At 37.4% G+C, this 23,282-nt stretch overlaps 1 protein-coding gene and 1 pseudogene across 1 annotated transcript; one reads left to right on the forward strand and one right to left on the reverse strand.

Annotated features, from left to right (window-relative positions):
• Positions 1-5,775: 5,775 nt before the first annotated feature.
• LOC121297528 (cysteinyl leukotriene receptor 2-like) lies at positions 5,776-6,834 on the reverse strand. The gene has a single exon (XM_041223880.1). It carries the CDS (start codon positions 6,832-6,834, stop codon positions 5,776-5,778), a length of 1,059 nt encoding a protein of 352 aa, XP_041079814.1.
• A 6,606-nt stretch (positions 6,835-13,440) lies between these two features.
• On the forward strand, positions 13,441-13,941 carry LOC121296942 (annotated as a pseudogene).
• The last annotated feature ends 9,341 nt before the right edge of the window (positions 13,942-23,282 follow it).

Below are 23,282 nucleotides of genomic sequence, written 5' to 3' on the forward strand. Positions count from 1 at the left end.
TATTCAATTTTATTTACCATAATTTTAGGAGTTTATAAATAGTTTACACATTTTAGGGGATTTCTGTTTATTATATAAGGATTGCATAATGAGGTATGCAGTACACTTGGATCATATAGTCAATACCATATACTGGGGTATTTTTACACACAAGGTTGCAAAGTCATGCACCTTATCCACAGTGTGGTATACAGGATGTAAGTTACATTATAACAACTGTGGTATATATTTTTTTCTTCCTTTAATGACTATGGTAGCCCAATTTAAGTACTGCACTACATGTGTATGCTGCAATCTACAAGGACTACAAATTACTGTTAACTGAAGGTAAGCAACAGATTAATATGCCTTTTATTAATTACAAGCAAGCTTTTCTTTGCAAAGCAGAACAGAAAAGTATATTCCTAAAGTGGTGTCATGGCTAGGCTCTCAATACAAGTCTTTCCTGGAATGTAATTGTAGCAGCTCTGCTAGATCTGTCTGCAATAGCACAAGTGTGCCAATGCAGACAGTATGGTAATATAAATGTTAGAATTACAGTGGTGATAAGTAGTTTTTTTTTTTTAATTTACTATGTAACACAATTTTTGTTCCTGGGTAGTAAATGTTATTTCCTAATTGCTTATGCCTCAAAAGCATTGAAAATGGCTGCTATTCCCCACAAACTTTGCTTTTGTGACCAGGACAGTGATATTTCAAAATATCACTATTTCCAATGGGAAACCGGGCGAATTTGTGTCTTCGTTCACAGTCAGAAAACAACATGAATCCAAATTAACATGTATTTATACTAAAGTAATACAAAAATGACTACAAAATATTTAGAAGTGAGTAGTTTTTTGAGATTTATGATTATACTCTAAATACTACCCAGGAACAAAAAAAGTGTTACACGGTGTTTATTCATAAGTCCTTAACCTGTATTCTCTAACTGAAATGAAAGAAACAAAGCTACTGTCAGACTCTTTTTGTTCTATTAAACTATTTTGTCTTGCCAAGATATTAACTCTTGGTTCTTTTTTGTGGTTCCTTTCAACATTCTTTCACAGATGTACATGTAATACCTTTGTCCCACTGGTAGATCTGAGTTTAAGGCAAGTCAGTCTCTGAATTAATGCTGATATAAATGTTGATGCAGTAATTATGGCCCCTAAACTATTTCAACAGGATTGCCTATATTAGCAGCGTAAACCACAACTAAAATGAGTTCCTTGTCAATCCACATGGATTACATGGATACTACTCGGGAACTGAATAGGTTTGTTTACAATCTCTCTTGGTTGGCTTGTCCACCTAAAGTAAAAATTAATATAGTAATACCAGCTTTAAGCTAGCCTCAGATCCAGGATTGTGTAATGAATGATGTCATTGCATTAGGGTGCTTTGCATAATCTTTCGTTCTGTTTGTTTTCTGTGCTTTCTGTTTTGCATTTACTGCTCGGAGAAGGTTGGTATACAAACCAGACCTAACAAGTTTCCTCAGACACATGTGTCCCATTTTGAATGAAAATATAATTAACTTACACATTTTTACTGTTTCACTGACCTTAAATATTTGGGTTTATTTAGAGCATGATGTTCTTGTGTTATGAATAGGTTATTATAACCTAATTATATGTATAGGTTTGTAATATAACCCAATATGTAGGGCCAGGACTACCCCAGCAGGAGGTGCTGGTGTCTAAAGTATTGAAGAAAAGATTAATGTTACTAAATTAACTCTCTAACCCAATCTGACCTGCCCTTAACAGGACAAGCCAGCAGCCAGACTGCCACCTTGAACAGGCCACACCCAGAAACATATTAATAAATTTTAAATTAACCCTAGCATGATTAATAGCAGGTTCTTTGAAGTTGGTTGGTTTGGTCAACAAAAAATGGAGGAGACAAGAATACATGTCAAGGTCTTTTTATTATGCAGATAATTAGTGACAGTATCCTAAATATCAAATACACGGTTTAAATCTAAATGACATAATGCAATCAATACATAGCCCCTTAATTGGCAAGTCTTAAACCAACGTAATGCAATCAATAGATACATTACAGGCTTATTTGGGTCCAAAAAAGTCTCCCAAGGTTTCCTACTGCAGCAATATTCAACAGCCTATATCAAGACCAAGTAGCAGATTATTTAAATTCTATGCACTGCATTAGCACAGGTGCGATGAATGTTGGTATTAAAACTAAAATTTCCAATGCTGCCTAACTGCTTTCCATTAAAACTACACAAACACATTCGTTCAAGCATTGTGGAATCCAAAATAACAAACAAAATATAATATGGGCATTATATTATACCAAAATACATCATGCTAGACTATCCAAGTGTAAACTATACAAAATTTTAAAGAAAATCCACAGAGAGAGAGAGAGAGACAGACAGACACACAGACAACCTGTAGTTGACCTATAAGGTTATCTCCCAAACACAAAAAAGACCTCATGATGTGCATTTAGGTTACCCTGTAAATAGGCTCACTGAAGCTACAGATGGTATGTACAAGTTACAACTTGTGGTTTAAATTTGTACATTGAAAATTGAGCCCATAAAGCAGGTTTTGTTTTCAGGTTTAAACCTCAAACCAGTTTAACAACAACATTGCAATTGACCCTGAAACCTTAATCTCCCCTGAAAACAAACTCCTTAAAAGTTACACTCACACAGACACTGCTCTTTATCTGAACAGGGAATAAAAGTCTCTAAGGCAAAGCTACAGAGTCACCAGCTCCATCCTGGTGCACAGTCTCTTTGACTCCTCTCTCGAGTGATTGGACCCAGCCAGTTTAAATAACATAGTGACTAAGGCAATTTTAACTGTCAAACTAATGTATCAATCAATGAATTAGGTTAGGTATTGAGATCCACAGCACTGCAGTGGAGCCCCTCTACTTAAACACAAATGGAATAATATATATGTATATTACTAAATACAGAAGCACAGAAAATGAATGTGAAATTTCAAACATTACCAACATTAAAGAATCAATTATTTAAATTATAAAACAAAGTAATAAAAATGATATATAGGTTAAAATCATCATTTACTGCAAACCACAAGTGGCTGCATTTACAGATGTATACTAAAGCATAGTGTTTGTATACCTAATACTGTATTCACAGTATACAATATACAAACGAGCAGTGAAAAGATATTCATCGCATTGTTTTTATTATAAGACATAAACAAAATTGTTTGAAACTCTAAGGCATTTTTCAAATGCATTTATTTATAGAACCCTTGTAATCTGGTCCAGAAAGGCAGCAAAAAGGTACATTCAAAACATATTAAATAAACTAATGATTTGAAAAAATGATCTTCCTGATAATATACTGTACAAAGATATGCTGGTCCATATTGAAAATAATCGAGCTATTACAAAATTAAAGACATCGTTAGTTAGAAATCTAGCAAGCACTGTTGGCTGACTGGAATACTGGGAATTTCTACCCTAAGGGAAGTGAGATGGATAACTCTGGGAAAGTGAAGTCTCTCCCCCTGAATTATGCTTCACAAGCATTGATTTCAGAGAGTACAGGGTTGCTGGGTGTAATATTTTGTACCAACATTCAGAACAGCTACACACTTCCAAGTCAGGAGGATTACTGGGGAATGGACTGCTTGGATCTCACCAGTGACCTGGTTAGGGATCTGTACCTTGTTGCTGTCTGGTTCAGAAAGGGATTCCTGGGACAGACAACAGGGCGTTCTCACTTTGAAGACCACAACCTGGAAATGATACACTATATCGTTAAGGCAGCTGTTCAAACTGTCTATGAACGTGGTTATTTTGGCAAGAAATATTCTAATGATAAAATATTGTGTGGAATAGAAGCAAATTGACAGCAGAATGATCACAATCACAATGTTCCTCATAGATTTCTCTTTAGCCTTAGAGTAGCTGGACTATAACAGATGATCATTAGCAGGAAGGGAAAAGGAAACCCAGGAAGAAACCAATACAATGAATTTCCAGAAACACACAAATCCCATTCAATTGAAGAGAAGGTGCCACATGATGTTTTGTATGAACATATGTTTAGCTCTCCAATGGAGACAAAAGTCAGTGCACAGATTGAAATCCCAGTACAGATTACACAAGATAGAGAAACATTTGAATATTTAGCATTACCCTTGTAATGTTCATTTGTGCAGTAAGGTCCATTAAAAACTCCACATAAAGGAGCATTTGGGAGCAGCATTTGCATTTAAAAAATACACAATGGTATCATTCAGCATAGCAAAAGGAAGTAAACAAGGACCTTTTAGTACCTATTTTGCCTATCATGTTTATTTCCTCATCTATCTCCAACCCAATCATGGGACTATGGAGGATTTCAGAGAGATTTTCTGGCTACTAAAATTTATGATACTGCAGTGAGGCCTAAAACCAAGGTTTTTTGAAGGTACAATATGGAAAGCGAGGCCTTTGATTTAGGTCTCATATTAATTAACTTAATACACATAAAGCACTGCCTGTAGATGAGATTTTTATCCTGAATTTGCTCTAGGTATAATGAGGATTATTTTGGAGCCATGAGAAGGTAATTTAACTTACTGATGATACTCACTGTGTTGGAGACATTTTAGTTTAATTATATTACCAATTGCAACATTTCCTAAACAGAAAGTGTTTCCTAAATACAGTAATTCTGTTGACATCCAGTGTTATGGGGCCTTGGCTGTAGTTCTGGTGGTGAGGTCTGGGGTCTCTCTCTGTACTTCTGTGTCATTGACTGGCTCAGCAAGGTCATCCTGGGAAGTACTACAGGGCATCCTCCATTTGAATCCCATCATCTGGTAATAATACAGTACAGGGTTGTACAGCTGTTGAAACTAGTTATGGCTGTGGCAATTGAATACGCTTCGCAATATCCGGAATGGTATTGAGGATTCTGTAGGCTTGTCTGGATAGACTATGGCAATGTAACGCTCAAGGCAAATACAGATGAGAATCAAGGGGCAGCTGCAGTCCTTGTCATTTGCTTCATAAATGACAATAAATGGCAAAGACAGAGCAAAACGCAGGTCCATGGCAGCCAGTCTTATCATAAAGGGCTTAAGCAAGACATTACTTTTCTTGAGCAAGCTGCATAGTGAAAAGATGTTTGCAGTCACACTCAGGATGAAAATGACACTGTACGCAGCAGACAGCGTGAAATGGACATGGTTGCACAACGAGCATATATAAATATCGCTGAAGTCAAAATCACCAGTTCCTTTACCCTGATCTTGTGAAGTACTCTTATCCATGTTCTGCAAAGACAATGTGACAATACCTACAAAAACAAACATACATAATAAATGATTCTACCGCAGCTCAAAGACATTAGACTTCATAACAAAAAATATGTTGTTGATTTCTACTTTTATTTAAAACCACATGTTTTCAACATGTCTTGTTATATTTGAATAATTCTCTAAATAAAACACAACAATCACTGTACAAACCAAATATCTTTCTACCAATAAAACTGTGCATGATATTGGGCCAGATTCTTAAAGCTTTTTATTATAGGCCATACATTAATAAAAAATGAGACGACAGAGCCTGGGCAATGGCACAAGTTACAAACAGATATAAAAAGATCTATACTCTCTGAAATGAGGTATGAAAATCACAATGGAAATTTTGTTTTTCCAAGATCTCCCTGACAACGAAGGATGCATCTTAAATGTCGATTTTGGAGCATCGTTTGTGAGAAACTATTGACAGTAATAAGAGTAATTAATAACAGTGCTTGGCCCCTCTGATTAGGCATATGGCCACAGCTTATGGGGCATTTGTAACTGGGATGTTGTCAATTCTGGTGGCATGCTTGTGGCTGTCTCTCTGTTCCATGTTAGCTGCTTCATCAAGTTCACCCTGGGAATGGCAGCAGCGACTCATCCAATTGAAGCCCTCAGCCTGGTAGTAATAGACTATAGGGTTCAAGCAGCTGTTGAAACTTGTTACTGCTTCCATTATTGCATACGCTGTACAGAAAGAGTTGTAGGAGCTATTTAACTTCAGCAGTTTCAGTGTGCTTTTGATAATATTAATAGTGTGAAAAGGAAGAAAACATACTGTCAGCACAGTGATCACTATCAGAATGGTCCTCATGGATTTCTTTTTGATGTTGAGAGTAGCTGGGTTCTCGCCGAGCAGGTTGCTCAGCTTCCTGGCGATCACAGTGTAGCAGATAACCAGTATTAGGAAAGGAACACAGAAACCAATGCATGAACCAACAATGCTCATGATCCCTATGCGATTAATCCATTCGACTTGAGAGAAACTCTCCCCACAAGCGGTTCTGTCTTTATCTAACTGGTTGGTCAGTTTTCCAGAACAAGTTAAACTGACACAAGCTGTTAAAACCACTACCCAGATGAAACAGCAGAGAGTGATTCTGAAGGCTTGTCTATGCAGCTGGAGAGTCCTGGTTGGTGGGGCTAAGGCAACGTAACGCTCTATGGAAATGCAGGTCAGGATCAACGGGCAGCCAAAAATGTTGGCGATGTAAAGAGAGTGGAAGATTTTGCAAAAAACCTCCCCAAAGATCCAGTTGCTGCCTTTTGCATCGTAAATAACTTTGAACAGCAAACAGAAGGCAAACTGCAGGTCCATGACAGCCAGGCTTATCATGAAGGGGTTACGGAAGATGGTGGTATTCTTATTGGTGAGCAAGGTCCAGAGAGAAAAGCTGTTTCCAGTCAAACCCAGGAAACAAATAATGCTGTAAACCACTGGTCTCAGAATGAACTGGGCACTGTGGTATGGAGGAATACATTCGTAAGTCACATTTAAAACAGAATTTTGCACTTCATTTCCAAGGGGTGTATTGCCTGCCATTTGTTGAGTATAAACATCCCTGTAAAATCAAAATGCACATTAGAATCTGTTCAGTATTTACATGGTACTTCAATATAGTTCCATAACCATACATATCAGCTGTAAGACATGGTAAAACAAAACATTCCAACTAATTTTATACTGTCTATTTTACAAAAGAAAACTACAGAAACCTACTTTCCACAGTCAATAGGGTATGCTGCTGAACCAAATACCCAGATACTGATATTTTGTTGTTAATACGGAAACCAGGAGCCTTATAACTTTCAAGCATTTTCAGTAGAATTGTTGTGTAATAAATAGTTAAATTGTATTACTGTTTTATTGTATGATTTATATGTAAAATAATAAAATATTGAATTCCTTACATTGACGTTGGTGTAAACAGTAATCAAGCTTTGTAAAAGATAAATAAAACCAATACCCAAGGGTTATGAAACTAATACAGTAAGGTTTTTAAGATGTTTACTTACAATCTTTGCTGTTTTTATTCCTGGTAGAGCCACTGAGAGTAAAAAGAGTCTAGTAAGTTCTGTAACCTCAGAATATTTGCATTGTACATCCTTATTAGAGAAAATGAGATAACATCAGAAAGACACTGACTGCTTTGAATAGTTGCCGTTACCTTTCTAATGACGTGCATTCTATTTTTTCTCCTCCTCTTTGAATGTAATGCTCAGGAAAGGTGGGGTCATTTATAAATGGCCAGATCAGCTGTGACAAAATCTCCTCAAATGGTGCATTAGCATCATGAAAGCACCTACCAGGAATGCTTCTGAAGCAGGGGGAGATCTGTGCTGACTCTGCTGGCATGTTCACAGTGCTGTAGGAAGAGGGCAGCAGTCGTCCAACAACCGCCTGTGAGTCATGGCAGTGACATGGGAAGGTGGGAAAGTGGGTGTGTGGACTTTCCCCCTCTCTGAATGGCTGGGAGGTGGGGAGACTGTTAGCCCTATAAGATAGTGCTCTGCTGTTTCCTCAGGTCTGCCCTTTTAGACGTACCGAGAGTGCGGAAGAGCTGGTCCAGGACCGAGAACCAGTCGGGAGAAAAAGAAACTGAGTGTTTCACAGCGAGACAGTGAGAGCGGGGAACCCTTGGGCAGACCCCGGAGTATTGTAACAGAGCAGGCTAGTTAGCCGGTAGCGTAGGTCGGTGATCTGGGTCGCATGTGTAGCGACGACTGGGATATCGCTGCCAAGTACAGCACCTTTGTAGTTTTGTTACTGTTTTATTTTCCCTGTTTCTTTGTGCCTTCTATTTTTGAATTATTGTTTGAAGCACCTGCGAGTGCGTCTGAACTGTTTACCATCGCTTGGTATTCCCGTGGTTCTGTTTACCATAGTTGGTAAGCAGACCACGGACCAACAGCGCCCTCTGCGGGCTAAAAAAACAAAAAGCACCCCTGAAATAAAACTGGGCACCTGTCCGTCTCCTGTGTCAGTGAATTACCCACCACCCTTCCACAGCTCATATCATATAAACACTTTTTGTCGATCAAGTGATCCAGACAGTGTTGGTCTGAAACGATCCATTATTATTGTGTGTTAAAATACAACTCATGAGAATAATCCCAATTACTACTTATGATGGCTTCACATGTACCCGCATAGACCTCTCAGAACTACATTTCCCATCACCATCCTGCTCACATATGTAACTGAGATGGATTTACCAGGGAGCAGGAGGGTGATGGGAAATGTAGCTCTGAGAGGTCCATGCGGGTACATGTGAAGCCATCTTGAGACAGGGAATGCAATTTAAAAATTTAAAAAAGTGGTCAAATGTAAAAAAAAAAAAAAAAAAGCAATACACACACCTTACGTAAACAGTTGTAGCAACACCTGGGAACATGTAACTGTGGCAAAGTGCCCACCCCTGTGTATATTTTGTGTTATGTGTTGTGTTTTAATGTTGGTGTATAGTCATTGGTATATGGGATATAAACGGGTCAGTGTAACACGAGTGTTTAAAACATATATTTGTATTTAGGCACAAGGATTTCACAGCACTTCATGTACAAGTAAAAAGTAATAATATGTGAGCACGGGGAATTGCACTTATTCTGCGAAGAACCCTGAGGACTGGTTAGGCTTGTGACACAGAACATTAATTCTCACTGTTTAAAACCAAAACCTTTAATACTAATATAATAAAGAGCCGTTCAGACAAAATACAGTGAACAGTTACAGTACAAGTGTGAAGCTGCACAAAACTATGTTTTTTTTTTTTTTTTTAAGCCAACAATAACAATTACTGGTAACATTACAATTATAATGCTGCCAATATACCACTGGTGTCCACAGCCGTGTGCACGTTATGCACTGTGGGTACCTTTAGTTTGAAAAACCTCATCTTCATACTTGTGGACTTGCATGTATCTTGCACAATGGGTTTGCGCAAAACAGACATTTTAAGCTTATAAAATCGTATGGTTTGTTTACTGCTAGTAATGAGCAAACGGAAGCAGATAGGTTTGGTTGAAGCTTCAAAAAGAGCAAAAATCTCTTCTGATAATCCAGAATGTCAGAGGGAAATACTTTAGTAGAAGCACCGAACCGACTCTGTCTGGCAAATAGATCGAATGTCAGTGCAGTATTTCTGCATGATTTGAATTCTGCTGTTCTTCCAGGATTGAGCATGGTAAGTAAACATTACTTTATCAAGCGATTGTAAACTGATATAATTTATAACAAATACAGTAAACCAAGGTGTGTAATAAGAATCCTGTAATTGCATTTTGGGTGACATGGATACGCCACATTCAGTCTCGTTATTTATCTTGCCACGAGAGTTTATTCCTTATATTGTTGTCACTGATGTTTTAATTTTTTAACTGCCTGTTTTGCCACGTGTAATAAATGTTAGGTTTATATGCCATGCTTAGGGGAGGAGTAATGATTAGTTATAGTGATTGTGTGAGTAAAATGAATAGAACTGAAACCAGCATAAAATATTTGTGAGCTAGTTGTTCCCTTTGTTTAAGTCTGTATTTCAAATAATTACAATAAAAATTCAAATAATTTAAATACAATGTATTTTGTACAGTTGTTGTGGATTATTTGGCTATCACTATAGTTGCTGTTCTATCTCGATGGCAGTGCACTGTGTTTATTCACTTTTAGAAATGGAAACAGTGATGCAATTTGCAGTTTTCTAATGTGACAGTGTAGGTGCTGTGAAACAATCAGGAAAGAACAAAAATGCAGCACTCTGATTGGCTGAAACACTTTACAGAATGGTGATACAGAGTCGTTATCGGCATGATAAGGGATTGTGGTTCAGTTGTGCGTACCATGTGAAAGATTACTGGGGCCGCTCCTGAATATAACGTTGAGTCCTGTAGCTCTAACTGGTTTTATAGTAGCCGCCCCAAGCACGTCCTGATGTAAACTGTACTGTAAACTGTGTCTCACAGAAAAATTATACCAGGATTCCATTAAATGATATATAGTAATATCCCAGGATCATGTGGTTTTGTACAGTGTCATGACCTATCACCTACAGTGGTGGTTGTCAATGAGGTCTGTTCCAGTCCAGGACTTTGTCTCAGTCAAGTCCTAAATTAGTTCACTAACCATGAGCCTGATCAGTTAACAAATGTAGTGCCTGGACTGGATCTTGATGTACACAGAAATAAAAGTCCTCTCACAATATGAATAGTGTTCAAATGGAGTTGACCACGGAGGGTGAGGAGCTTCTCCTGAAGGTGGAGTCCTCACAATCCAGGCTGCACTTGGCCCGGCTGTCCTTGGGCACAGACGCTGTGCTGCAGTGGAAACAGAAGGCGTAGAAGAATGCCACCAGCAGGAGAACGCAGACGATGCAGAAGATGATGACGATCAAAATGATGTGGACTCTCATGTGAGACTCCTCAAAGGTGTAGCCCAGGAAGCCCGTGGGAATGGGAGGCTGAGCGGTACCCATGCTAACAGCTGGGCTGGTGCTCATGAGGAGCATTCAGGAAGGATATGCTTCTTTTTAACACTGTTGCAGTGCAAGATAGAAATACAATACTTTCTCCTGAATCATCTGCAAAATAAATAGATGTTATTTTACATTCTGATTCTAAATTATAAGAGTAGGATACAAAAGCATGCATTAAAGAAAAGGACAGTTAGACACAACACTTTTTCATAATTGGTATTATAAGATGGCCCAGAGCCTACCCAAGACACCCAGGAGTTATTTGATTTTGGATACATTTTAAATAAAAAATGCAGTAGAGATACATCCAGCATCACGCTTGACTCAGGCTGTGACTGTTAAATTAGCAGGAGCCAGACAAGCTTGAGTGTTGCTTTATTGAAAAGACGCAAATCGTGTTACTGTAAACCACTCGAATCCTGGAGTCTAAGCACCTTTGCTTCAGTACTATTTATATGGGTTTAAGTCAGGCGCATTTATTTTTTATATGATTTCAGGAATGATGTGCTTCGTTACATTCCAACCAATTTTATGAACAGCAACTTGGAAGGAATTCTAGTGTTGACTCTTGGTAAACATTCTTTACCCACTTACTATAGGGAACTCACAAGCTGCTAATTCATTGTATTATATTGAAGGTAGATGAAGCAATGTATTCAAGGCAATTATGCAAAAACGAGATACATAGCCTGTCTATGACTATTGTCTAAAGATCCAGTCGCAGATTAAATTATATACTGTACTGTATAAGCAGATACATATTAGGCAACTCCCTAGTTGATACTGGAACGGGGTTGGTCTGGTATACTGGAATCCTACCGACAATTGTGTTAAACAAAGTGGCTTCTGCTTTGTTCGATAGAAATCTGGTATATTTGTAGTCCCATGCACTGTCAGTACATGGCATCAAAAGGCTTCCTTTAAAGCCAGGTCACATTCTGTAGCTCTCTGCAGTGTCGTGACAAAGCCTGCTAAATAATGTACACAATTTAAAGCTGTACTCAAAACCAAGAAATAGTACAGTACACAAGCCTTACCAAAAACGAAAAACAAAGCTTTGATAGAAACAGTTTTTCTTTCTAACACAAAAAAGAGACAAAAAACAAGCTTTTAAACTGTAAGCTGTCCAAACAGCCTACTGCTTTTCCTTTTTCTCGTGTATCATTAAGGTTAGCAGCTCAGACTAAGGTGACTTTGTGGCGCTTACCTTGTCCCTTCAGCGCATATCATCCTCTTGTTCCCTCACTGCTTCCAGTTTATGAAATAAACACATTTGGTATCTGCATTGCTTTATCAGTTCTGTAACAGGAGTGGCCTACTGGCCCCAAAGGCAAGGTTGCCATGACAACTGATAGCAGGAGACAGAGAACAGCCAAAAATATTAAGAACTTTGAGTGACACCACTTGAGTGTGGAAAAAAACAGATATGTTGAAACTAATGTCAGTGATAATAATATGTTGCACCAGCGTGTCAACATTTCACTGTGAGGATATTGCACCAAGGCTTTCATCAGGTATCACTTTATATGCCCTCAGCCAAATTACATAAGGCTTTTTTTCTGTGCCATTATATCCTTACTTTACAATGCTGGACCTGCACTTCAAGCTGACCTTGTATATACTCATTATTCTTCCAACACCTTCTTCATATGTTGATGTAAGTCTGTGTCTTGTTTCCTTGAACTTGTATTAAGAGCTTTCTTCACCAAGCAACATGGTAATCTATTGCAATACTGTGGTACCATCTCAGTGTAAACAGGAGTATGGGGGATGTTGTGTCTGTGCACATCATCAGGATCAGCAGTGCATGAAACTATTCTCCAATTCGTGTTTTACACCTGCTGCTTTCTTAGGAGTCTGTCTTTGAGCTGAACCATCTTCCCTAAATATATTATTATTAACTAAGTGCCTCACGTCACGAGGTTAGACTGAGATCTTTGTACAAAGAGTACATAAATTATATTCCAGATATACAAATCTGTACTGACCTCTAGCGGGGAGTCATGGGAGTTACATTCAATTTTGTCTCATTTTGGTTTGTAAAAAGCAATAAAGAAATAAATCGTTTTTCTAATAGCTATAGAGCCCTCTTGATGCGGGCTCTACAGTGTGGTAGATGACCTTGACTTTCGTTAGTGCCCTCGCCTTTGACTCGGCTCTGGACGCATAATTCCAGCCACTGTCATCTACCACACGGTAGAGCCAGCATCGACGGGCTCTATCGCTTAAGAAGGCTGCGTTCCTAAATTCAACGCTGAAAAGCAACAACCCTTAAAATCGTTTCTAAACTCACCGGTGAGAGCTAGTGACGCGCAGCGTTGCCTCAACGCTGATTCAACTCTCAGAGCTGCTGAGCTGCTCAACAGAAAGATGCGATTAAACTGATGAAAACATCAAAAATTATGAATGGGATTTAAATGTAGATACTGATAAATTTAAAAATAATAATAATAATTGTTGTATAACAAATATGACGCAGCAAATATTACAACGTAACTGCGAGCGCGGGTATTATTCTTCAATGTTTAATCCACGGCGATGTCATAATAAACACCTTGGCAATGCGATAAACACAAACGCACAATAAATTAAGTATAAATCAATATGATGCAGCAAATATTACAATAACTGCAGATTTTGTTAGTTATTATGTTTGTTTTTGAATATAAACAGAAACTCTCAAAACTTCACCAAAAGATGGGAGACTGGAAAGATTACATTGGCACCATTCTCAAGGAAAAGAATGTGGAAGATGCTGCCATCGTTGGATATTCCGATAACAAATCGGTGTGGGCACCCAAACCCTGCGGACTCCTGGCTGCAGTTACCGCGTAAGAGGTTGAGGTGCTGGTGGGGGAAGATCGGACAAGCTTCCTGAAGACTGGCATTACCATTGGGACGGGGACGGGGACGGGGACGGGGACGGGGACGGGGACGGGGGGGCGGGAACTCGGTTATAAGAGACAATCTCTTAAAAGCTGATGATTCTGCCTTGGATGCCAGGGTCAAAGGAGGCGACGGAAAGTTCCTAGCTGTAGGAAAGACAGGGAAAGCTCTAGTATTTCTCATGGGTAACAAGGGCGTCCACGGAGGGGTACTCAACAAGAAAGTCCACGAAATGGTCAAGTACCACAAATCGAAAGACAGTTAAGAATATTTGGAGAGGTCTATTATAAAGCAACAGTAAACATCCCTTCTGCATTATTATTTATTATTATTATTATTATTATTATTATTATTATTATTATTATTATTATTATTATTATTAAAAGTCAAATGTCTTTCTTTACTTATGTATTTGAAAAAAAAAGTAGCTATACACTATAAAAAAATATTTGGCAGTGGTGAAATGAGCAAAAGTAAAATGCTCAGAAATGTGTTATGATTTTGATTATTATCATTATGATTATTTTGTCTTCTCGCAGCCCTGTAGGACAGGTTAGACTGGACTACAATAAGGAAACATTTGATGAACTGTAGAGGTTTCTGACCATGTATCAAGGGCCATACAACTTAATCACATTTTGTATAAATATACGTTTTGTACGTTTGTATAAGTTAAGGCGATTAAAAAATATCCGCCTTCAACAAAACGTCACTATAAAAATCGCATCGATTCTTTGGAGTGAGGTCGGTTAAAGGGAGTTCTACAAAACATATTCTTCAAAATGTACCCATTCACTTGTGTAGAAGTGAGCGTTTGCATTGAGGTACAGGTAATGTATGAAACAATGTAAACAAGTAAACAACAAACAACGTATTTACTTCCTCGGATACAAGTCATTTTTTATAAATTATAAAATAATTTATGCAGCCACATAAAACTATTGTAGTGGCAAAAAATGCAACTCGGTCCAGTAATGAAATTGACGTTCAAAATCTTGATCATGAATAAAAAGAAAAAGGTGTTTTTACTTTTTTGTCCACAAGATGGTGGAATAAAGCAAATAATTGCAACTTAACTGCATCTTGCATTTACCGCTAAAAAAAAAAAAAAAAAAAAAAATCAAAATTAGAGCTTCCAGTACATGAACAAGCTTCATCACAATTGCTCCCAATGCTCCCAGTATACCCCCAGACTCTTAATGACATGTGCTCTTTAATAATATAAGACAGACAACCTGTAAGCATATGTTTTAGCTCAGAGGAGCAAAATAAACAAGGAAAAAAAAGCAGATCTATTTATCCTTAGGTTGTTTTTGTATACATTATTGTGAAGCACACCGCATTTAAAACAAGAAATGTATGGCATAAACAAGATATGTCATGAAAGACCATGACATGACATACAGTGTTAATGTCAGGCGGTGTGCTTGCTGAACGATAAGGCTTGTTTGTTATTGGCGTGTCTGTTTTTCATTTCATGTCATGCTTTAGATTTCCACTGGAGCTTTAAAATTCGAAACAAAACAGCAAACAGATAGGGCAATGTTCCTCCATTGTGTCTCTTTCAATCACTCCCAGTCCATGATCTTGTCCTTAATTATTGAATTGAGCTGTCTAGGGGCTTGTGCAACCAGGTCTAATTGTTGTATTGAACCAATTTGTTCAATTAGGTAATAAAGGACCAGGATGGAACAAAATCCTGGATTAGAATGCATTGAATGAGCTGCAAGTGAGGAACAATGATAGGGAGAACTAAATCTTTAAATCACATTGGCAAACAAAAGTGTGACAATATTACTGCTTTAGTGGCTTAGAGCTTGGTGGCCCCCCTTAAATGGATTATCCTTATCTTAGGTTTTTTTATTTCTTATATGTACTCTTTTCACAAAAGTTTGTCATGGATAAACAGCAGCTTTAATTGATGTGCCTGAAAGCCGTTTATATAGACGAAGGTTTCAGTGGTTAACATATTACTTTTTCCAATTGTTAAGAGAACACCATTAGCCTCTGTATTAGGTGCCATCCACAATGAGTCTGTATTTAAAGCATAATAAATATGAATTGGATATCTTTACAGTAGTGGCACACCTTTCTGGGTCACCTCACAATAAATCTGTCAGGTCTACCATCTTGTGATATATAATTATATTCTATTCCTTCATACATTAATAATGTTTTCTTCTTTTTCTTTCCAGTTGGCATCTTTCTGTCTTTAAATCTTTGGTCTCTTTAACCCCTGTTGTTATTTGCAGCTGTGAATTCATTGCCTGATTTCATTTATTTACCAAGGTTGTGTGGCTTGAATATTATCTTTTTAAACCAATAATTTGTTTCATTCTCAAATACATTTCAGTAGACCATCTTTCAGATTCAGATTGGATCGAATCAGCCAAGCAAGGTGTCAGTAGAGGATACACAATGAGCGTTCATGGAATACTGTAGTCGGAAATAGCCACAGCACTTTGTGAGTGTTCAGGGGGTATTCTGTTTGTTGAACCCTAAATTAAACAGCTGGATTCTAAGAGTCACTTTCCTTTGATAAACCTTTGCTTAGCAATGCAGAATAATTTGGTACAGTGCCATTCAACCGGCCATTTGGCTTGGATTTTAATTGATGTTAAAATTTGAAAAACAAAATCCGCTCAATTGAATATCAGTATACCAGTTCAACTCTACATACTGTACAGTATCTCAACACTTGTCTAATAAATTACATTTCTTGACAGACCACCATAGATTTTACAATGTCTGTCAGTACCCGAAATCCAGCACACAAAGGTAGTGTCTCATCACAAGAAACCCATTATAAATTATAAACCTCTTCTCAATGTCTTTGGAATAGGGGTGTGGGTACCAGCAATGGTAGTCCTAGCACGGGGCTGCTTTCCTGCACACCACACATGATACCAACAATGGTAATATCATGTGTGGACAAATGCAATTTAAAATACACTGTGAAAAACACAGCTGAAGAAACAAAAGTTCACCAAACAAGAGGCTGAGCTCTACCCCCACTGCTTTAGAAGGGAGGTCCCGCTCCAGGAACCTTCTCCCTAACACTCCCTCATATGCTTTTCTGCTGTCTTTTCTCTTAACCCACATAAAACTATTTTCACAGAACAGGTGGTAGAACCTGGATCAGTGAGAAGCATCAAACAGCTAACTAAACATAAACATGGAATGTCAATTAAGACCCAGTGCATGCTTTTGGATAACAAACAATACAACTTCTTCACATCCAGAAATCACGAAATATTAGCAGCACTTTAAAGATTCTTTTAATTTGACCTGTTTATAGATCTGCCATTAAATGAAATAAATACAACCGTTGTGTTGTGAGGTCAAAGGAGACAGTAGATCCTCATGGTCAAAGGCTGCACTTTTGCAAAGGGATTAACTGAAATTCAGAACAGAAATGTGGAACAAAGGTATTGATTAGTAAAAGGTATTGGATTCTAAACAAAAAAAGTGCCTACAAACAAGAAACTACAATTGTTTTTGAATTAGGAACATCGTCTCCATGGAAACAGCATGCCATAGGCTCCATCTTAACTAATGTATTGCCTGACCAAATACATCTATACATCTAAGAGCTGCCAAGGACCACCAGTAGTTTATAATGCTACACAGTTTGACAACCGAGCCAAAGGTTAGGAAACAAAATGCTACAGCAAACTATTTGTGCAATTTCTCCTTGGTCTGAAATAAATAAAAAAGATTACAAAGATGTAGGGGGCTTTTTTTGAAACTTAATTTGTTAAATGCTATCTTCATAAGTAGCAGGTGGGTTGGAGATCAGTAGTTTTCCAGACAGAGTGACTTGCATTTATATGAACTCAGAAGTGCTCAAGAAGACAAGTTGATTGCAAAATGGAATCAATGTATTTCAACCAAGCTGTATTGTGATGCTGTCTGATTTGTTTTTCATCGATCAAAGCTGTCAGATGAAGATGTGAAGCTCATATTATCATTGTTCTATCTTCCACATATTGGTAATTATTTTCCATCATCATTTTTGAATGATTAAGTCCTTTCCCTAGATAAAATAATTCCAGAATTTAAATTAACCATTACTGTTGCCGTTTTAGTTTACTCTCCAGTTTTATGAGATTAAAAACGCATTTCAGACTATTCTTAACAAAAATAGAATGATAGCTGTTACAATGCTTTTACAGGGGGCTGTGTGGTCCAGTGGTAAAATAAATGGGAGGTCCCTGGTTCAAATACCAGTTCAGCCACTAGCATTTCAGTTATATAGCACATGCAAAACCCTTGAGCCTCTTTTGAAGTCTGTACAGCTCCTTGATAAAAAAAAAAACAACATCTTTAGTAATAATTGTCTGGAGAGGATAGTTGCCATTAACTGATGGAAATGTATTAGACAGACTGCGTCCTGTTTCACACTCACTGGAAGAAATATGAAATCATATTTATTTTTAATTAAATCACACTCTAAGGAATGTATTGCAACCATCTGTCAGCTTAACATTGTTACAATACAAATATTACACATACTGATCGCATACTAAAAGAATGATAACTACTTACATTGTAAAGAAATAGCGAGCAAATGTTGGATTGAACAAACGGATACACTGAAGACACATTGTCAACAAATATGCTGATACAGTATTTCAGAACGCAACAACAAATATCTCAAAGCATGGTCAGAAATAACAGCATATATTTAAACACAACACTAGAAATAAGTTGGACATGCCATGCGACAGGACACCTACCTGGGTTCCATCCTTGTGAACAGGAGATCGGCTCAGAACTTTCATCCACCAATCAGGAAGCTCCATTGAAGGGCACTGCCTCACAGTAGGGAACCGCGGAACATTCTGACAGATAAGTGGTGTTAATAAAAAAAAAAAAAAGTGAAACAGAAGGATTGCAAAACATTAACAATGGAAATATATCTTTAAATTAGGAATTTGAAATGTTTTAAATAACAACAAAAGCACCATTTACCAGTTTCTAACTGCAATAAAACCTGTATTATCGTTGTTATCTTGAAATTCATAGAAAATTGCAGCCGTTTTAATAGTTAATAAAGATAATATAACTTTTGTAAATAAAGCGGTAAATGTGTACCTTGGATGAAAATATTACCATATTATACTGATCAAGTTTCCTCGCCAGCCCTAGATGGAACTGTTGAAAAGCCTAACAAACACAATACAGAGGATCAGTATAGCACCATTACAACAGATTGCTCAACCTTGACAGGCATTATACAGCTGCTTTAATATTTCATTAGGCCTCCATCACTCTCATCTGTCAGTTCCAGTGACAGCTAATCATTAGATATGTTATATAAAAAATATACATATTATGATAACTTACATTTTAATAACATTGAATTAATATACAAACCCTATTATTTTGGCGAAAGAATGTGATTTATCCATTCATTCAATCACAGTAATGAAACTCTTAAAATCATAAATATTAATATGTATTGTACTTGAAATATTGAACTGTGTTAACAACACACAAATAGAAATGCTAACTAAGCTCACAAATAGAGGGATTTCATTTGGGCTTAGTTCACAGCTACTGGTTTGGTTTAAGCACATGGAAGTAACCTCTGGTGATAAGGTATTTAGTTATTATGCATGCAGCTTGTGACACTTCTTGCCTTACTGAATCGGTTCGGTACCCTGAGATGTTCATTTATGATACTATAAAAACCAAATGCTCTATTGTAGCAAGAAAAAAAGCTAAAGTCCATTTCAGGTAATCACACAAATTGGTCATTAATCGAAGATAAATAAGGCTTGGGTAAATTAATGTCATGAAACAAAAATAACCTGAACCATAGATTTTCATTGAAAATTAATTCCATGGAACGGTAAATGAAGTTGATTCCAGCCTATAAAGAGGCGATGTGAAAACAGCATGGGGAAGGATGATGCTCTGCTTCCTCTGCTTAAATCGATTCCTTATAACTGCCGACATGGAAAGCTCTGCTTAATTTCTTAATTCTAGAATACTGATTGAAACCGGCAGGTAATTGCAAACTGCATGTTGTACTGCACTTCACTACCTTCCAAACACATTTACAGCAGCTGCAAGTGTGAACGCAGGCTGATTCAGGCTCCTTGTGGTTCAGCCTTTGTCGCTCCAGTCATTGAGCTTGTTAATAAATTAGTTTCAAGCACGTCACATGGTTAACCCAAGGCCTTCCACTCGTAAACCCCTTACACATTAAAAACAACAGTTATAACAATACCTAAGTAAAAAAAAACAAGGACATGGATATGTTTACTTCTGCATGTGGATTGCTAATTTTGTGCCGTGTGTCAGCAGTTGGAACAAGCCAATTAGTTTTAGTTGTCCTATAAACACATGACATAGTGACAGTAGCAAGGAATCAAGTGACAGTCCCACCATCTCTTTCTGCTCTTTGGAACTTGTTCTTTCATTGGTGTCTTATTTGTCTCAGCAAGCAGGAAGATAAAGTGGGATATCAAAATTACACGCAGACCTCCTTACAAGCAATTGCAACATATTGTGGACCTGATATGGTAGCACAATATTACTGCTCTGCAATGACTTATAAATCTGTATGAGTTCATTCTGTCATAATTCAATTGGTGATTGAAGGTGGGCAGAGCTGTTTGCACGCTTTAGATCCATTTGTGAATATTTAGAAGAACAAAACCATTGAGTGAACAGAAAGAGTGTTTGAAAGTTAAATCTAAAACTGGGTTTCGGAATTTCGGAAACGTGCTCTAAATAATCACATAAAATAAAAGCAAATGCATTTCCCCTGAAGATGTGTAATGTGTAGTCTTGCTCATTTTCTACATTTATTTTTCAAGGGATTACAAAATGCCACAATAAACCTTAACATATTTAATGTAGGTATTTGGGAGCCCACTCTGGCTGTTTATTGAAGCATCATGAAACCTCTTAATTGTGCAATGGGTTGAGATAATTCTCAATATTAATATATAGTCTTTGCTTTCAAACAGTTTAAAAATGATAACCATGTCAGCACTATTTAACTTTGCTAAGTTCTTCGGACATGGTGAAAAAAAAGTGGTCTGAATTCTGATTCCAGAGTTCCATAGTGAGAATGATTTGCACTTCAATACAAAGGCCGGTCTGCCACAACTGTGTTATTTCACAGTTTGTTGGCGTTGTTCAATATCACACCACTGCGCTTGGAGGAACACACCACTTACACTAATGTGCTTTTATTTTAATCTCTAGAAAGTTTGATCGAACGTCACCACAAGACAGATGAAAAAACATTGTGTGCTTTATTATTTTTTTTATCAAAACCACCTGGTGCTGGGGAATTAGAACTCATGATCTGACAAATGCCTATCATTCATCCACTTAGAATCTGGAATGTGCAATACCTTCAATGATTTTAGACAGTACTTGACCTTCCATTATGAAAAGCATGCTTATGTACATTGTTCTTTCATTGTAATCAAATGTTGTGTGTGGTAGGAGGTCATTGTTACTGTTCACTAATGTCATGTTTCCATCTTCCACTGGCACAAAGTTGTATTTGTAACCGGCAGCAGGCTGAGATCAAATTATATTTGTATGATATTGAAACTAGATTACATTTTACAGACTGGTAAATGGTAAAGTATCATGAGGCAACTAAAATGGCTACCTCTGCAGCTGAAGAAAAGATTCAGTGCAGCAGTTTATGTGGGTCTCATGTTTGGAAAGAATAAGCATAGGATCACTGTGTTCTTATTTCACACACAGTGTATGATATAAATTTAAAGATCATGAAATCAATACCACTCGGCAGAGGGTCTACTTTTTGTTTATAGTGTAGACATGGCCAGCGCTGGAGCTTTAAGAAGAATGCTTAACCTTTAAAGGTTAATTGCTGTTGAAAGTGGCCTTGCTTTAAAGTAGGTCACCTTGACAGCAGGCCCTTTAAGTGACATACTGCAAAGCCACAAGGAAGTTCATTTGCTTGGTAATAACTGTGGTGGAATGTCCATTGATTGGTTTCCTATGAAATTTGGGGGTACTAATCTTAAGGATTACACATTTCTTGCCAGCAGAACTTTCTTTGTAACATTTATGCGAGTCTACTTCACAGGACTTTTCATTTGTAATGCATTTTTGTGACTATGGTCCTGTAGGACCCAATCCAGCATGTTACCTATCTTGGAAGAGTTCATGTCATTATGTTTGTTGTTCATGCCTTCCTCCTAATTTAGAAGCGGGAACAATTACCTGCTCAGCATTGTCAGGATATTAAGTGAACACGGGATCTGAGTGGGGTTAACAGGCTATCATCATTCCTAGAAAGTGGAAACAATTTTATTTAGGAGATTGCTGGCTCAATAAAATAATTTGCCTGTATTAGAAGAGTGTATGCTTATCCGTTCAGGGCTACTAATCAATCTGTATACAAGCAGTCTGAGTGGCTTGTTTTTTACGAAAAAATGTTCATCCTTCAAAAGCAGAAAACACACTCTCCACAGGTCTCCATACACAGATCTGATATTTAAATGAGGAGCATATATTTATATGGCAGGGCAGAGCAAATGGTGTGTAATTACAACTATTTACACGCTAGGCTCTGCCCTGTCACAGGGTGTTATAAGATAATTATGAGTAGAAGATTAATTTTAAAACCAAACTGCACCAAAAAGGTCAGGCTCTCAAAAGCAATATGGTTTATAAAGTACACACAAGATGAGACCGTTGTTGCTTTCTTGAATCTAAGCATTCTTACACGTTCCACACTATTCTACTGACATTAACACACACTAAGGCCATTTAAGAGCATTGTTTTTCAAAGGACCCATTCTCAAAGAGATAAACATGTTGCATTACCAAGACTTTTTTAAAAAAAATGTTTTTATCTCTGTTCTAGTTATACAGGTCAGTATTACAATGACATGCCTGTCCACGCCCCAGCCAGGCCAACATTTAAAGTGACAGGATTTATTTCCTGTCATTTTGTCATGAAACTGATGGATCTCTGGTGAAATGAATCATGTAGACACTGGGGTGTGTTAACTCTGACCCATTGAAGGGCATTTACCTCCCTTATCTGTCCTTACCTTTTAATCCATCCAAGAAGTGAGATATAGTCCCAGCTCATGCACTGTTTATTTGGTTTGCTGTTATTTATCATTAACAGATATTTATACAGTGGGTTTGGTGGTGGGATGGGTTAATTCCCTAGCCTGTCACATCTGGAGATCCAAGATCGAATACATCTCACAGGAAAGGAGTTTGGTCGTCCCCCAGTGTATTTTCACAAAACGCAATTCAACATTCTCTTCTTGAAAGAGATGGAACCCGTGTTAACCTTATTTAGCATAAGAGAGGATACATGGAATACATCTGTCTGTCTGTATGTCACACTTATATGCTTACAAGTATCTTGAGTACACAAGAAGTTAGTCTACAGTCTATAAATCACTCATTTTAGCATACTGAACCTTGATACTAACACCTCATTTATTTACCTAATTACATACTGTAGGTCTTAAATACCCTGTATCCATTAGTCATTCAATTATTAATTGCCATTTCTTATTCTGTACCATTCCGTCCCATTTTGTACATACTCTCAAAAAAGACATTACAGTGTTATTGAGAAGCATGGAGCTGATCTGTTGGCATGTTGTTATCT

The sequence above is a fragment of the Polyodon spathula genome, chromosome 22 (genome assembly GCF_017654505.1).
Source record: "Polyodon spathula isolate WHYD16114869_AA chromosome 22, ASM1765450v1, whole genome shotgun sequence".
Lineage (NCBI taxonomy): Eukaryota > Metazoa > Chordata > Actinopteri > Acipenseriformes > Polyodontidae > Polyodon > Polyodon spathula.